This window comes from Gobio gobio, assembly GCF_949357685.1.
Source record: "Gobio gobio genome assembly, chromosome: 13".
Classification (NCBI taxonomy): Eukaryota; Metazoa; Chordata; class Actinopteri; order Cypriniformes; family Gobionidae; genus Gobio; species Gobio gobio.
In genome coordinates this window covers 10,316,835-10,335,101 of record NC_137106.1, presented here as the reverse complement: position 1 = coordinate 10,335,101, position 18,267 = coordinate 10,316,835, and the positions used below count along the sequence as shown (strand labels likewise).

The following is an 18,267-nucleotide window of genomic DNA, read 5'->3' as shown; positions in this document are numbered from 1 at the left end:
TTGCTTCTGTCTTTATAATATGTTCAAAGTGTACTGTCAAATGTACTGACAAGCATTTATGGTCAAATAAAATATACTTTAATGTCATTTGTATTGAAATCTCAATGACCCTGTTTACACCTGGTACTAAAATGTGTGTTGGTCGACTCTAAGTAAAGTTGTAAACAGGGTCTAAAACGTTTTGTGCTTGTCCACTTTGGACCACTTCCAGAGGTAGTCGAAAACGCATTCGACTGAATTACTTTAATAGTGTAAACGCTCACAAAAGACCCCTACTCTCCGCCTACCGACCTAATGCGTAAACATTAAGAGGAACGCTCTAGACAGTTGGGATTTAAACTTTGTCAGCTGAAGACCCAAGTTTGGTTTGAAGATGAAAAACATACCAAGCATATTCATATTCATACAAAAAAATAAACATTCTGGGGGCATGAAAGTTTTGTGAAAATTATCAAAAATGCTGGCAGTGGCTGGCAACTAAAAAAAAAAAATGCTGTCAGGGAAAGAGTTAAATCAAAATAAATAAATAAATATATATTATTTGTTTTTATTTTACATATATTGTATTTGTAAGGTTCCTCTTCCTTTAAAAACAGTGTTGATATTGTAATCAACTAGATTACATCAATTGTTATCAACTCTCTGCTAGACAGCTTTAGATCAGCTCTCCAAAAGTATTCACTGCATGTGTTGTTCTCTACAGTTATCTACTGGTGCTTATAAACGTGTAGTCTATGAGGTGCCTTCTGGGAAGCAAGTCACTGAGCAAGCAGTGATAGACAGAATAACCTGGGCCACATGGACAAGGTAACGCTGCAACGCACCCACACTTCTCCTCTGTCCAGATGAACGAACATATGCCTGATATTCACTGGGCAAAGTCCTCATAACTCCATTTGAGCTTAAAGTAAATCATGGGGTCATTTTCATTTTAAAGGAACACTCCACTTTTTGTGAAAATAGGCTCATTTTCCAACTCTCCCCTAGAATTAAACAGTTGAGTTTTATCGTTTTCAAATCCATTCAGCCGATCTCTGGGTCTGGCGGTAGCACTTTTAGCATAGCTTAGCATAGATCATTGAATCTGATTAGACCGTTAGCATCTCGCTCAAAAATGATCAAAGAGTTTAGATATTTTTCCTATTTAAAACGTGACTCTTCTGTATTTACATCGTGTACTAAGACCGACTGAAAATGTAAAGTTGTGATTTTCTAGGCTGATATGGCTAGGAACTATACTCTCATTCCTGTGTAATGATAAAGGAACTTTGCTGCCGTCCCATGGGTGCAGCGGCGCAATGATATTACGCAGCGCCTGAAAATAGGCTTGAAAACAAACATGACAACCTGCTTGCACAGAGAGCGTGCTGGGGACTATTTTCAGGCACTGCGTAATATTATTGCGCCGCTGCACCCATGGGACGGCAGCAAAGTTCCTTGTCGAAAATGTTAAAACTCAACTGCTTAACTCTAGGGGAGTTGGAAAATGAGCCTATTTTCAAAAAAGTGGAGTGTTCCTTTAAAATGAACTACTCCTTTAATCTTGGTAAAATGTTAATAATTTAATGACACATGCAAGCGTCTGGCCTTATATAAAGCCACGATATCAACTTTCATGTGTTTTTTCCATTTTCCGAAAAGTAGTGCAAGTACCCATTTGGTGTAGCCTGGATGCCAGCCGAATTTAGCCCCGCCCACAAAAATGTTTGCTCGGGCAATTCGGTCTGGACTCGCTCCATAGAGGAGTAATTATGCCCGAACAGAAACTGTTCGGACCAATGAAATTGTCAGGGCGGGCTTTAGACGATGATGGACAGATGATCAACAGTAACGTAATCATCCACGTCATCGAAGGCTCTTGGGTTCAATTTGCTCTTATCCTAAACGGAGAACTTGTTCGTATATGCATTCACCTTCACTATTTCTCTCAGAAACGATGATCGTGTTGGTAAGTACTCTGTGTATCCTTAAATTCTTTTATTACTCGCAAAGATCATTTACACTCATCTTTTTCTTGTAACGTTACTTAATCCAGCGTGCGTGCAGACAGGGTTGCCAAGTGTTTTTGCAATGTCGCGCACAATTGCTACTCAAAACTATAGCCCAAAACAATAACTTTCCGGGGGGTTCACCGGAAAAAAATGGCGTTTGGTTGGCAAAATATGTTATTTTGGCAAGGTTGCCTGCTAAAATTCGCATTCCTGGGTTTATATAATCACATAATTGGGGTCGCTTCAACCCGCGCACATGGAGAAAAACACGGACTTGGTTACAGTGCAGTTGAGTTCTGTTGACATTTGACAACTAACGTTACGCGTCGCTCCGTTGCTCTGATTGGTTGTGGGTCTATCCAATTGAGGTCTTTCCTGGCTCGGTTGAAACACGCCCCATAATCAAAGCTCAATGGAGCGGTACCAGACTCAAATTCTGACTAGAATTGAGTATGGCCACGCCAGGCTACATTTGGTGAGGAGGCTAGATACATTTGTGCGATCGTATTCTTTATTCTTATGTTTAAATTTAACATGTATATGTTTTTCTTCACATAAGTGGTAAAAAAAATTACACAGCAAATTACCCACTGTTTTCAGCTAACTCAGGTCCTCTGAGGAATCCAATCCTGTCTGACAGGAAAGTCTGCGATTGCTGCATTGCTTCTAATTTATTTTGTTACACAAGCCAAATTTCTTGTTTTGCTGCCTCGTGCACCTTTATTATAGGCCTCCTCGGTAACAGTTGGTGGTTACAGCACTGCTGGCATCCCATAAAATAAAAATGAAATCTGACACTAGTACTGCAGTGTTGAAGTGTTTGGGTGTCTCTGTAGTGTCCTAGGGGATGAGGTGGTGGGGATCTGGTCCAGGAACACAGAAAAGGCAGACGTAACCTGCGCTTGTGTGTCTCACTCCGGCCTCAACATCGTGACAGGCGATGACTTTGGAATGGTAAAGCTGTTCGACTTTCCGTGTCCAGAGAAATTTGTAAGTAGACTGTGTTTTTACAGGAATAATGTTGTTTCACACTCAATTTTTTGTTATGCGTGGTGATTGGTCAGCGTGACTTTGCCAAGTAAGATGTATTTTGTTGATCCTGGAACAACATTCCAATCAGCCAATCAGATTTGAGGGACAACTTTACAATTTATGTCAAGTTTAGGCTTACCATCAGGGTTAGGTGCTTCTATATCAGTGTTATTCACTTATCATTTCCCTCTGATTTTAGGGATAACTTATGCATAGGGGTAGGGTTAGGAGTAGGGATAGGATTAGAACAAAATGTTTTGAGACAAAATATGTTGATCCAGGAACATGTCTTGGCAAAATCATGGTGGTGATTGTAAGTCTAAACTTTAAACTTGCCCCTCAAATCTGATTGGTTGATTGGAATGACAGTGGATGGGGACTGATGATGTTGAGAAGCGTCAGTAAAATTCAAGTGTCATATTTTAATATACACAATGCAGATGTGATTTAAAGGGGTCACGCTCTGCATTTGTTTATTTTGTAATGTTCCCTGAGGTCCACTTATAATGTTAGTATGATTTTTACATGAAAAACAGTCATCATTTATAAATAAATGGCCATGTTCGTGTTTTTTAACCTCTGATTTAAGGAGCATGTCTTCAAAGTAAATGGGAAATCTTTGCATATAAAAAGTGTTATACATGTGAAACGGTTGAAATGTATAGTTTTTGATTTAAATTTTAACTAATTACATTTAAACTTAATATATTTTAAATGTACTCATATGCAACTTCATCATTACAGATGTGTAATTACAAATATATTTAAACACATGATATAAGTTTCAATAAAAATGACATTAAATTATATTTTAGTTTACTAAAGTTGCTTGTCCATATTTGACAGTACAGTTCAAAGACAATAGAATTATGAAATTACATATAATGCTGTACTTGCGTCCTACTAAAGTGGGCCAGAAAAGCACTCTTAAGTTCAGCTTATTGCATTTAATATTAACTTATACTAATACATTTTTATTTAATTGTAAATAACATGCAATTACTGTAAGTTCCCCAAAGCATGTTCAGTTCACACTTAAGTATATATTCTTTTATTATTATTTATGTAATAAGTATGCTAAAGCCAATAGGGTCAATAGTGCTGTTCCTACAGATAAATAGAAACCACAGACTAACTTTCGCTGTCTCTGCTTATTGTATATGGGATGTCAGCATGTGACTGACAGCACATCACAAGACAGTAAAAAGGGCTGGATGTGACTGGATTTTTGCCAATACAGTTCAAAACATTCTCACAACAGCCAAAGTTCACGTGTTTAATTGGACTGTACAATCTTTTGTGTTTTCATTAAATATGCACACTTGTTACATATTAAAATAAAATGTTCCCTCATCCACTCTTCTGACCTGTGCTGCACACTTATTTCAGCTTTTTCAAGGATAGAATAGCAAATTGTCTCACTAGAATCTGTTTCCTCAGGCCAAACACAAACGTTTTCTGGGCCACTCTGCCCACCTGACCAACATCCGCTTCACCAGTGGGGATCGCTTTGTCGTCAGTGCTGGAGGCGATGACAGAAGGTACTTGTTCAGTTGTGCTTTTATTATGTTCCTCACAGGCACCCATCTTCATTTTTAAAACCAGCATATAGAGACACTTTCAGTGTTTGCTTCTCTGTATTATTCTCCAATCCAAGTAGTCAATTTAATTTCTCCTTTAGCAAAACCATTAACAAATTTTGTTCTGTTGACTCAAAACTGTGCAATATGTAAATATATGATATAATAATAAATATGTTTTTACATCTTCTGTTTTGCACACCATATATATATATATATATATATATATATATATATATATATATATATATATATATATATATATATATATATATATATATATATATATATATATATATGTATGTATGTATGTTAGACCTTTTTCAGTAGATAGACAGACAGACAGGCAGACACACACACATAGACAGACATACAGACAGACAGACACACAGACAGACACACACACAGACAGACGCAGACATACAGACACACAGACAGACGCAGACAGACAAACACACACAAAGACAGACAGACACACGCAGACAAACACAGACAGACAGAAGCAGACAGACGGACATAAACAGATAGACAGACAGACACAGACAGACGCAGACAAACCCAGACAGACAGAAGCAGACAGACGGACATAGACAGACAGACAGATAGACAGACACAGACAGACAGACACAGACATACATAGAGAGACATACAGATAGAATCACACACAGACAGTCAGACAGACAGACATAGACACAAACAGACAGAAGTAGACAGACGGACATAGACAGACAGACACAGACCGACAGACATAGACAGACAGACGCAGAAAGACAGACAGACAGACAGACACAGACCGACAGACATAGACAGACAGACGCAGACAGACAGACGGACACAGACCGACAGACATAGACACAGACAGACAGACAGACAGACACAGACCGACAGACATGGACACACACAGACAGACAGAAAGACACAGAAACAGACAGACAGACACAGACATACATAGACAGACCGACAGATCCACCCACAGACAGACAGACAGACAGACATAGACACAAACAGACAGACAGGCCGACCAACACAGACCGACAGACAAAGACAGACGCAGAGAGACACAGACTGACAGACATAGACACAGATAGACAGACAGACACAGACCAACAGACATGGACACAGACAGACAGAAAGACACAGAAACAGACAGACAGAAACAGACATACATAGACAGACAGACAGACAGACCCACCGAGAGACATAGACACAGACAGACAGACATAGACACAAACAGACAGACAGACAGGCCGACCGACACAGACCGACAGACATAGACAGACAGACAGACAGACAGACAGACAGACAGACAGACAGAAAGACAGACATGGACACAGACAGACAGAAAGACACAGAAACAGACAGACAGACACAGACATACATAGACAGACCGACAGATCCACTGACAGACACAGACAGACATAGACACAGACAGACAGACAGACAGACAGACAGACAGGCCGACAGACATAGACACAGACAGACAGACAGACAGACACAGGCCGACAGACATAGACACAGACAGACAGACACAGACCGACAGACATGGACACAGACAGACAGAAAGACACAGAAACAGACAGACAGACACAGACAGACAGATACAGACCGACAGATCCACCGACAGACTAGACGCAGACAGACAGAAAGACACAGAAACAGACAGACAGACACAGACATACATAGACAGACAGACAGACCCACCGAGAGACATAGACACAGACAGACAGACAGACAGACAGACAGACAGACAGACAGACAGACAGACAGACATAGACACAGACAGACAGACAGACAGACAGACAGACAGACAGACAGACATAGACACAAACAGAAAGACAGGCCGACCGACCGACACTGACCGACAGACATAGACAGACAGACGCAGACAGACAGACAGACAGACACAGACCGACAGACATAGACACAGACAGACGCAGACAGACAGACATAGACACAGACAGATAGACATACAGACAGACATAGACACAGATACAGGCAAACAGACATAGACATACACTACCAGTCAAAAGTTTGGACACACTTTCCCATCAAAGAGAATGGCAAAGTGTGTCCAAACTTTTGACTGGTAGTGTAGACACAGACAGACAGACATAGACACAGACAGACGCAGATAGACATAAATAGATACAGACAGATACAGACATACATAGAGAGACATACAGCCTTAATCACACGCAGACAGACAGACATAGACACAAACAGACAGAAGCAGACAGACGGACATAGACACAAACAGACAGAAGCAGACAGACGGACATAGACAGACAGACAGACAGACAGACACAGACTGACAGACATGGACACAGACAGACAGAAAGACATAGAAGCAGACAGACGGACATAGACAGACAGACAGACAGACACAGACAGACAGACAAAGACACAGAAACTTTCCCATTAATAATGTAACATTTCTTCTGTGTATGTTCTATAGCCTTTTTGTATGGCGGTGTGTCCACGCTCCTCACTGAGGTCATGCGGTCTCCCCTCCGCCTTGAAACCATCACAAGCCCAGTTGACGGCACAAGTCGTACCACCTGACTGCTCCGTGACTGGATGCATGTGTCACCCATACCTGAACTGAGCCGTTTTTGAATGATAGTTGGGCCAAGGTGTCACAAGACCCAACATATACAGTAAAATATCTGTCATATGTGTAAGTGTTTACCCCTCATGTTTTCATTTATTTCTTTAAAAGAAAATCTTGAGCTACAAGATGCAGAACTTCATTTATTTTGGAATCCGTCTGTATCGATGTTTATGAGGATTTTCTTCCAGATGAAAAAGAACTTGTAGCAAGCGAAGTACGATTAGCCTTAAACTTCCCGTTGAGTGTTTTTTGTTTTTTTTGTTCATTTTGGTGTGTTTTTTTGTTGTTGGGAGATTCTCATTTTATATTGTGAACTGATTGTGTTGTATTTCTTAACGTTTGTTTAGTTTGGTGGTTCTTTTTGAGGTTTAATAGATCTCCTGTGGCCTTCTCCCTGAATGTAACACTGGCGTTATATTCTAGGATGTCAGCATGCCAAAGCATTCTATGCACTGTATACTTGACCTGCTCACTGTGGTTGTCCAGTGGTCTTTTAATGTTGATCTTGAACGTGATCTGATCTCGCTTAACAGTAGGTGACACTCCTAACCTCATATGTAGCAGCTTTAGCTCGATTAGTAAACTTGAGATGTCTGTTTGTGCGTTTGTGTGAGTAGGAATGAACCGTATGCTTCGTGTTTCATGTCTGAGATCAAAGTTTAAACAAAACAAAAAAAATGGTGATGCAATCCCTCAGAAAATGAATGAAAAGAGTTTGTTTCAATGCTGTCTTATCTGAAATCACTGTTCATCTTGCTGCTGAAGCCTTTATAACATCACATTCATGATTAGGAATCAGTTTTTTTTCCATTTGATGAGTTAACTGAAGATTTCCTCTCCTTCAGTGTATCATTCTGATTGAAAGAGACGCTTAATCGCTTAATGCATATTATGATTTTCTTATCAATGTAAATATCATTTGTAAAGACATTCTTTTGTATATTTTTGTGAAATGTTTCTTAAAAGCCAACTTTAATAATAAAAAAGATGTACATATATGACACATTCATGTAAAACACTGTCACGGTTATTGAATGGCCTCATTCAACAGATTGCAAGCTATTGAAATCGAACTCATTCTGAAGTGGACTGACTGTTCTGGGTTCAGTACAAATCTGTGGCACATTGTTGATTTTCACAGGCCTGGTTTCACAGACAGGGTTTAGATTAAGCCAGGGTTAGGCCTTAGTTCAATTAGGATGTTTAAGTAGCTTTACTGGTGTGCATCTTGAGACAAAACAATGGCACTGACATATTTCAAGATACATCGGTGCAAGTTGCTTATAGTTAAAACGGCTCAAATATGCTAGGCTTAAGCCCTGTCAAAGTTCTTTTCTTAACTTGTTTTGAACCCGGAACATTCCTTTCATATCTTTTGAAACTGTTTATTGTCTTTGATCATCTCTCAAGGGAAAGACTTTGTCAGCATAAAAATGAAAATAAGGAACTTCCTTTGACCCAGATAATATGATACCTACTTACAGTATACCGATTTTTATTATGCAATCAGGAAGCTTTTCAATTCAGTTCCCTGATCAGTCTATCGTTTAATCCAAAAATACACATTACTTGCATTTAATCTGAGCTGTATCTCAAGAAATATTGACCTATTGATCACATTGAAACACTGTGATTCAAACCACATAACAGGCTGAATATTCCACAGACTTAAAGGGTTAGTTCATCCAAAAATGAAAATTCTCTTTAGTAGCTTTTATGGGTCTTGAGTGTGTGTAAAGTACATTGTGTCAATGGAGGCCTTTCTGAGCCATCAGATTTCAACTAAAATATCTTCATTTGTGTTCCGAAGATGAATAGAGGTCTTACGGGTGTCCAACGACATGAGGGGAAGTAATTAATGACAGAATTTTCAGTTTTGAGTGAATGAAAATGATCCCATGATTTACTCACCCTCAAGTCATCCTAGGTGTATATGACATTCTTCTTTCAGACGAAAACAATCAGAGTTATATTAAAAATGTCCTGGCTCTTCCAAGCTTTATAATGGCAGTGAATGGCAACCCGTCAGTTACACTTTTTCCATAAGTTGAATACAGAAGGCGGTCCGGCGGAAGCTAGATATTTTTTCTTTATAAAGTTTTAAATATGGATATTTTTCTTACACAAAAGACATTGATTCGCTTCAGAAGGCCTTTATTAAAGGATTAGTTCACTTCAAAATGAACATTTCCTGATATTTTACTCACCCGATCTCATCCAAGATGTTCATGTCTTTCTTTCTTCAGTCAAAAAGAAATGAAGTTTTTTGAGGAAAACATTCCAGGATTTTTCTCCATATAATGGACTTCAATGGCAACCTACGGGTCGAAGGTCCAAATCAATGCAGTTTCAAAGGAAGCGCTTCAGAGGCTCTGCACGATCCCAGACGAGGAATAGGGTCTTATCTAGCGAAACCAGTCATTTTCAAGAAAAAATAAACATTTATATACTTTTTAACCATGAATGCACGACTTTTGTGTTGTTTTTCTTCACAGCGCATTACATCATCACGTGGGAAACGTGGAAGTACCGACCCTGTGTTAAAACGAACATGCAAAGATCATATGCCCTTTACAAAAATAAAGGTAAAACAATGATGTCGGACGATTTTGAAGTTGGAGGAGAACATGAGATGGAGTTTTTTGACACTGGGTCGGTACTTCCACCGACATCGTTGTTTTACCTTTATTTGTGTAAAGGGCGTTTGATTTAGTCTTTGCATGTTCGTTTTAACACTGGATCGGTACTTCCACCTACATCACATGTGACCTTTCTAACGTGATGATTTCATACGCCGTGAAGAATAACAACAAGTCGAGCATTCATGGTTAAAAAGTATATACATTTTAATTTTTTTTGAAAATGACTGATGGTTTCGCTAGATAAGACCCTATTCCTCGTCTGGGATCGTGCAGAGCCTCTGAAGCGCTTCCTTTGAAACTGCATTGATTTGGACCTTCGACCCGTAGGTTGCCATTGAAGTCCATTATATGAAGAAAAATCCTGGAATGTTTTCCTCAAAAAACTTCATTTCTTATTTGATTGAAGAAAGAAAGACATGAACATCTTGGATGAGATGGGGTGAATAAAATATCAGGAAATTTTCATTTTGAAGTGAACTAATCCTTCAAATTTTGGCCTGCCATTATAAATCTTGGAAGAGCCAGGACATTTATTAATATAACTCTGATTGTATTCGTCTGAAAGAAGAGTGTCATATACACCTAGGATGACTTGAGGGTGAGTAAATCATGGGATCATTTTCATTTTTGGGTGAACTATCCCTTTAAGAATAATCTCAACAGACAATGGAAAATCATATCATCATATAACTTTATTAGAAATATAATTTACAATCTTCATTATATACAACACACTAAAGTAACATCTGTAGGTTCTGATTTTTGCTTTTCTTCCATTGTATCATCTATGGTCATATCTGTAAGTTTAAACAGCTTATTATTATGCTTTTGACTGATCTTAAAGAAGCACATAGCCATGGATGCATTAATAACTTCATAGATTGCAGCGCTGTGATGGAGAGAGAACGGGTGTCAGAACTTCACAGAGAAGGACGAGCCGCACGAGCAGCCGTGTTCAGCCTGTGGGTTCTTCAACACCTGAAAGGAAGCGCGGATCAGCTCCTGACTGAAGTCAACAGTGGATCCTTTCACAAACTCCAGACTGTCCAGGTCAACTATTATCCCAACACCATCCCTTTCAAACACTCTGGAAAGAAAACGACAGAAGTAAATTCACTGGATCAACAAAAAAATCTTTTAATAAAAAATCTTCTGCGGTATGAACTCTTAAGACTTGATTTGGTAACAAAGGCACATGTTCTTTAAAGAGAAAACTATTCGAAATGTTGGAACAACTAGAAGCAATTAACATAGGATGAAGTTTTACAAGTTGCAAGTTTTATTACGTTTTTATATTGATTAAAAGACTCTACCTTTATCCTTAAAATGGTGCTCTCGATTAATCGTGATTAATAACATCCAAAATAAAAGTTTGTGTATACATAATATATCTGTGTGTACTGTGTATATGAGGTATATATAAATACACACACATTCATGTATGTATTTTAAGAAATATTTGCATGTATATACTGTATATATATATATTTATAAAATGTATATTATATATAAATATTTTATATATAAATATAACAACATTTTCTTAAATATATATATATGCATGTGTGTGTATTCAAATATACATAATTAAACACTATAAAGAAACATATGTATACAAAAACTTTTATTTTAGATGTGATTAATCCCAATTTATCGTTTGACAGCCCTAAAAGCTTATTAAATTAAAATATTGTTCAATTATGTTGTAACACAGTTTAGACTTTCTACAGCATCAACCTTATTACCAAAGATGTTTATAAAATGGTCAAACTCATTGTTTTCTTTCTATAATATTTAAAGTAAGTATATAGGAATACCATTATTTTATATTGAATATAATATTTTTTGAGTTTATATAAATGTAATGACTAATTTTTATTTTATTCTAATTGATAAACAAATCCTAAATGTTTACTTAAAGGTGCACTGTGTAACTTTGTGACTCCCTCACATGTCCCGGTTCCTTGGTTAAAATAATTTTCTCACCATTTACAAATAGTTGGAAACATTTGGAATATTGTAAGTACTCAACTGAACAAAATATATAACACTGGCCTTGTGGTTTTTGGATATTTTACTGAAAAAACGTTACATAGTGCACCTTTAATATATATTAAAATATTAAATAAACTAAAATATGTGAATAAAAGCCTAAATTAAATCTGGTCATCACATAAAGCGATCGAGTCTCTTTAGAAAATGTGGGCTCAACTCAATTCATATGGATTAGTTTTACGATATATTTATGAACTTTTTGAAGCATTAAAAAGTGGAAGTTGCGTAGCTGTCAATGGAGGGACAGAAAGCTCTCAGGTTTCATTAAAAAGATCTTCATTTGTGTTCTGAAGATGAATGAAAGTCTTACGGGTTTGGAACGATATGAAATAATGACTTAATTATATCCCATTAAACACCTAATTTGACGGACCCACTATTGAAAAAATGATTTTTTCAAGTTGCTTACACTATTTTTGTCGTAATTACCTGTCATCTTCATTTCTAACAGAGTCCACTGAGAATTTATACTGGAATCCTGAACATCCTCCTCCCTCCACTGATATCCTCAGATACTCTCCCTGGCTCATAATCTCAGCAAGCCTCTGCAGGAATAACAACAAAAAGACATTTTAGTGTGATATTTTTGTTGTGTGTGTGTGTGTGTGTGTTGCATACTTAAGTATGTAGGAGGTGCAGGTGAGTTCAAACCTTGACACAGGATTCAGTGAGCTGAACGCCATCAGCTGGAATGTGTGTGTTTTGCTGTTGTTTGGTGAGAGGAGCTGAACATCTTCTCACTGTCTGAACTCTGACCGAGGAAACGCTGGACAACAACAAACACACGTGACACATCGCACTGCTGTACACACACAATGCCCTTGATATCCACAGCATAGTAATATGGCTATATTACAATCAAAATAACTATGAAACAAATGAAAGCTTTGGCTAAATACGTTGATACGTAACTAAACCAAATATTTTAATTTACATGTGGCGACTATAAGTCGACATCCATAAGTGTTGGTGCCACTTTAAGTTATCAAATGTTGACATCTGTGCCGTTAGCTCTCAATCGCAACTGTTCTCAAGCTAGCTAGCTAAGCTACCTGCAATAGCTATTAACCGAACAGGTACCAAACACAGTCGTTTTATATTAGACAATACATATACCACTGCCATTTCGCTAATTTGTGCATACTTGAGAAGGTGAAATGACGCTGTTTTAGGGACGCTTGTGAGCAGTCTTCTGGCGAATGACATCTTCTATAACTCGGATAGAACTGCGCATGCGCAGGACGGAGTCATCGAGAGTATGGGTTGCCAGATTCATCGTTATTGTTAGTATTTATAATTTCTGTTGTTTTTGTTGTTTTTTTTGTTTTGTTTTTTACAAATAAAGACTCATCAATTGTTATCGAAAATTGTTTTAGGTATTAAATAATAATGATTATAATAAAACTTGTATTATTTTTATTAGTAAAAAAAGTTAATGATCAGTAAAAAAGGTAGCATTGCAGTTCAGTTAAATTAAACATCGTGTAGCATCATAACTTTAATAGCTCCTAGATGTAATGTGAACGGCGTCCTTTTCTGATGCAGTTTTATATCACAAATGCGTATGATTGACAGCTGTCACTCAGCAAGTCTACAAACTAACATGTCAAGTTTTATAGGCAAACAAATGACTTCTTCAGTGTAAAAAGAGTCAGCTGTGATAAACTCTCATTTATATAGAAAACACATAAGCTGATATCTGTACCATTAATTATGACACAAATTTCAATCAAGCCTCAAATGTGCCAGATTTGAACTATGAAAGTATGTAAAGTATCTCAAAGACATAAACTGGCTAATCATTATTCAACTCTTTTTTTTTTTACATTTGCAATTTAATTAAATTGTTCATAAAATCTATATTCACAACATGTGTGTGTGTGTGTGTGTGTGTGTGTGTGTGTGTGTGTGTGTGTGTGTGTGTGTGTGTGTGTGTGTGTGTGTGTGTATGTGTGTGTGTGCTAAAAATGTTATTGTTGCAATTACACCAGGATATCTCAAGTATTTTAAAACAACAACAAAATACTTTTAAGAATTAACTTTTTATGCAGATTTGAACTATGAAAGTATGTCTCAAAAAAACATAAACTGGCTAATTTTTATTCAAACAGAGTCATTATTTAACTGGAGATGCAGAATTTCAATTTCAATTCATTTTTTTTTCATTTCCAATTTAATTAATTGTACATAAAATCTATATTCACAATATAACAACATTTGTTTGTGTTCAAATATGTTATATTGTTGCAATCACACCAGGATATCTCTTAGTATTTTAAAACAAATAATTGTAATAAATGTATTTTATGTAATTAATAAATGTTATGATTTATTGTTTTTAAAAGGCAGGTGTTTTAAAGTAAAGGGACATCACTTGCTACCACAGATGAAGAATAACCCATCAACAACCGGACAGTAGTGGAGTATCTTTACTCTGCTTAAGTACATTTTTTTAAGTGTCTATACTTTAGCAGTGTTTTTCTTTGGAAAACTTTTACTTCAAACATTTCAAAACACAATCTCATACTTTGTACTGCACTACGTTCCATATTGAATATAATTTAATGCTTAAGTACATTAAAAATGTAGTACTGTTTTACTCAAGTAAAAGTAAAAAAGTACTACATTTTTAATGTAATTAAGTATTAAAGGTAAAAAACCCATTTTATTTATGAGTGCAGTAAAAAGTATAACGTTAAATGTTATGCTTTGGAATGTAGTGAAGTAAAAGTTTTTCCAAAGAAAAACACTGATGAAGTTGACAAATTTACTTGAGTAGAAAGTAAAAATACTTCCCTACTGTCAACAACTTGAATAAAGAATTTTTTTTTGTATTGTTTTACTTCTCTTTATGAACATTTGCGTGAAAAATACTAGCCTGAAAGAGGGGTTTTGATATATCTGGCAACAAAATGTCCTCCTTGTTTCAGACCGTTTCCATGAGTCACTGTCATTGGTTGAGAGTTCGCCGAGAAGGCGTGTGCGTCATAAAGACGCCCACATTTGATTGGATGACAAGTCATTCTGATCTTGTGACCAGGAAATAGGGTGTGCGAACAGTGGTCTGACGGAACTGGTATGTAAGCAGTTAATTAAACAAGTTTTTAACGTTTGAATTGAGCGTAAAACCTGCTCAGGTTTAGCTATATGTTGAGTTTTCAATTTCAATCGTCCAATTTTTAATTTTCAATCAGTTTGTGTGTTCATTGGTAACGGTAACATTCATCTTCACGAGGAAGTTTAGCGAAACTAACTTACGCAGAGATTCACTGTCATGTGATTGATGTGTTTGTTGTACTCAGTCAGTCAGGTAACAGTTAGTTTTCTTCTTTCTCGACAGGAACCATGGATAACAGTGTGCTGTGTGTTGTTTTCCTCTCTCTTCTCGCCTACACTAATTCTATGTCGGTGAATTTTGCGGATTGTGGTAAGTACTCATGTTTATACATTAAAAGGAATAGTTCACCCCCAAAAAATGAAAATTGCCAATATTTACTCACCCTCAAGTTGTTTCAAACAAACCTGTATGAGTTTCTATCTCCTGCTGAGCAAAACATAAGATATTTTGAAGAATATGGGTTACCAAACAGAAACAGTTGAAGGGCCACATTGACTTCCATAATATATATGGGTCCATTAACTGTTTGGTAACCCATATTCTTCAAAATATCATATTTTGTGCTTGGAAATAAAGAAATAAACTCAAGTTGTTCCAAACAAACCTGTATGAGTAAATTACAAATGTAATTTTTGGGTGGACTATCCCCAAATCTGTTTTTGTTCCCTTCTCAACATTTCCTCTCCCCTTACAGGTTCAGTAGATGGAAAAGTTTTTGAGGTTGACATCCAGCCCTGCCCACAACAGCCATGCCAGCTTCACAAGGGACAATCCTATACAGTCAATGTAACCTTCAGCAGCAGTGAGTAGCTTTATACATCTAGCAGCAGCTCAAATCTAAATTTAGGACGGCAACGACTTGTTCCTTTTCCCCATAGGTGTTGCGAGTCAGACCAGTAAAGCTGTGGTTCACGGGGTGATCGCTGGCGTCCCCGTCCCCTTCCCCATCCCTAATGAGGATGGTTGCAAGTCCGGAATTCAGTGTCCTATTGTTCCACAAAAAATGTACAGCTACGTCAACCAGCTGCCCGTCAAGACCGAGTATCCAGCGGTAAGTGTTTAACTTCCTCCTCTATATCTAGTTCTGAACCGTGCTTTAATGTCACAGGCATTCACTTCTTTATTATTTTGGTTTGTTCATTAGATAAGACTGGTTGTGGAATGGGAATTAAGAGATGACGCCAGCAAAGATTTGTTTTGCATCAAGTTCCCGGTTCAGATTGTGAGCCAACACTGAAGCCAAGATGAAAACGCTTACAAAAGGGATGCGTGTCTAAACACTTTTCTATGGACCTTTTAGATCTAATCTTAATAGACACCGATATTATGATTTATACTACTACTTTTTATTTTTTTTTCTAACCCTGACAGATGTTATTTTAACATTTTTATCTCTAACTTAGCACACAGTGCCACTTTACAAACATTGCCTAATTCTAGTTTGTTGCTAAATTGCGTCAATGATTCACCAGAATGAGATGCTGACACACAGCGGCCTGTGCCGGTGATTCAATCAAGTGTGCACTAGCTGCCGTTTGACCAGACAGTGTTGTAATGTTTCTAATCAAACTTTATTGAGCAATTAGCTGGGAAATTTATACCTGCATTTTTAAATCTGCAAATTTAATAAAGACTTGTATCTTAAAATGAGCTTATTTTATTAAAACATGTACGTTACTGAAATAAACTCGTTTTTTTTTTTCATGGTAAACAATTATTTTTGTTTTTCTTTGAGGAGTTTGCCTGGACAAAATGTAGGGTTCCTTTTGATTATTTATCCATTAATTATTTTCTAGTTGTTCATGATTAAACAAAGTTAAACCATAATAGTAATAAAACTATAATATACTATTAATTGTTCCTTTTTTTTAATATTAAGTTTTATTATTTTTTTAAATTCTGAATGACTAGAAAATGAATTGGTCATAAGATGTGGGAACCCTGTCTGTGTAAAAGGCTCAAACAAATCAATGTAAAGCTGACAGTGCTGCCTCTAGAGCTGGCGATCTTTTAATTTGAAGTTTTGTCTATTAAAGCGATCTGTTGATTGTTTCTCCTTTCTGGGTCAGGTTTCTTGCTTCAGTTTCAGTTCTGCTTTCTCAGATGAAAGGTCATGTGTTTGACAGCTGGCAGTTACTAGGTCAATTGTTATAAATGTATTATGATCAAAAAGCATTTTTGGTTAACTTTTAATCTTTAAAGGCCCCTGTGGTGAAACCAAGTTTTTAATGTTCATAGGTCTGTGGTGTTTTTAATATGCTTTTAAAGGGATAGTTCACCCAAAAATTAAAATTAGCCCATGATTTACTCACCCTCAAGTCATCCTAGGTGTATATGACATTCTTCTTTCAGACGAATAAAATCTGAGTTATATTACAAAAGTCCAGGCTAATCCAAGCTTTATAATGGCAGTGATAGTTGCTCTGTTTTTGAAGTCCATAAAGTTTCGGCCAAAACTTTACATGATAAAGTTATAAATATGGTTATTTTTCTTACACAAACGCATCGATTCACTTCAGAAGGCCTTTATTAACACCCTAGAGTCGTGTGGAGCAGTTATTTGACTGACGGATGCGTTTTTTATATGGACTTCAAAAACAGAGCAACAATTACTGCAATTATAAAGCTTGGATTAGCCTGGACTTTTTAAATATAACTCTGATTATATTCGTCTGAAAGAAGAATGTTAGGATGACTTGAGGGTGAGTAAATCATGGGCCAATTTTCATTTTTGGGTGAACTATCCCTTTAAGAGAAGCCATGAGCAAATTCATAAGTCAACACCATTGCTGAGTATTTTCTCCTTAAAACTGCAGTGAAAAAAAAAGGCTCAAAAACACGGTTTGAAATCGTCAGTGTTTCTTACGTCACAAACTGCTTTGCAACCAATCACGTATCATTAACTGCTGCAAAGATGGGGAGTCTCAAGAGAAGGGAGGTTATCCTGGTATATTTTTCTGTTGATAAGAAAAATCAGGTACATTTAGCAATATAGCGGGTGAATTATGCATATTGTGATGAAATGTATGCCTTTCTCCACTGACATTCTACAACGCTCAAAGCGTTTCTAAGGATGCTGATCTTTAGGCAGACTGAGATGACGAACAGGAACATGGTTTGTGTAACATTAGCAACACATTATTAGCATCAAGCAAAAGACTAATCATATTAATTACATTGTAGAGAGCAATGCCTTTGTGCAGCATTTACTACAATAACTTAAGTTATTGAGCAAGTT

The 18,267-nt window shown here is 36.9% G+C and overlaps 3 protein-coding genes across 3 annotated transcripts in view; 2 read left to right on the top strand and 1 right to left on the bottom strand.

Moving 5' to 3' along the window:
* Window positions 1-8,226, top strand: part of eml5 (EMAP like 5) — a 137,387-nt gene extending 129,161 nt beyond the window's left edge. Inside the window, exons 39-42 of the mRNA XM_079832912.1 lie at window positions 704-807; window positions 2,828-2,981; window positions 4,464-4,564; window positions 7,059-8,226. Of these exons, the coding sequence (XP_079689038.1) occupies window positions 704-807; window positions 2,828-2,981; window positions 4,464-4,564; window positions 7,059-7,095 (396 nt within the window). The 3' untranslated portion in view covers window positions 7,096-8,226. The remainder of the gene's footprint in view (window positions 1-703; window positions 808-2,827; window positions 2,982-4,463; window positions 4,565-7,058) is intronic.
* A 2,304-nt stretch (window positions 8,227-10,530) lies between these two features.
* On the bottom strand, window positions 10,531-13,154 carry isca2 (iron-sulfur cluster assembly 2). Its single transcript, XM_079832523.1, has 4 exons — window positions 13,056-13,154; window positions 12,563-12,677; window positions 12,341-12,456; window positions 10,531-10,943 (listed from the first exon to the last, which is right to left on the bottom strand). Exons 1-4 carry the CDS (start codon window positions 13,115-13,117, stop codon window positions 10,769-10,771), a joined length of 468 nt encoding a protein of 155 aa, XP_079688649.1. The 5' UTR covers window positions 13,118-13,154; the 3' UTR covers window positions 10,531-10,768.
* A 1,756-nt stretch (window positions 13,155-14,910) lies between these two features.
* On the top strand, window positions 14,911-17,081 carry npc2.1 (NPC intracellular cholesterol transporter 2, tandem duplicate 1). Its single transcript, XM_079832668.1, has 5 exons — window positions 14,911-14,987; window positions 15,252-15,338; window positions 15,724-15,831; window positions 15,908-16,080; window positions 16,174-17,081. Exons 2-5 carry the CDS (start codon window positions 15,257-15,259, stop codon window positions 16,264-16,266), a joined length of 456 nt encoding a protein of 151 aa, XP_079688794.1. The 5' UTR covers window positions 14,911-14,987; window positions 15,252-15,256; the 3' UTR covers window positions 16,267-17,081.
* Window positions 17,082-18,267: the final 1,186 nt, after the last annotated feature.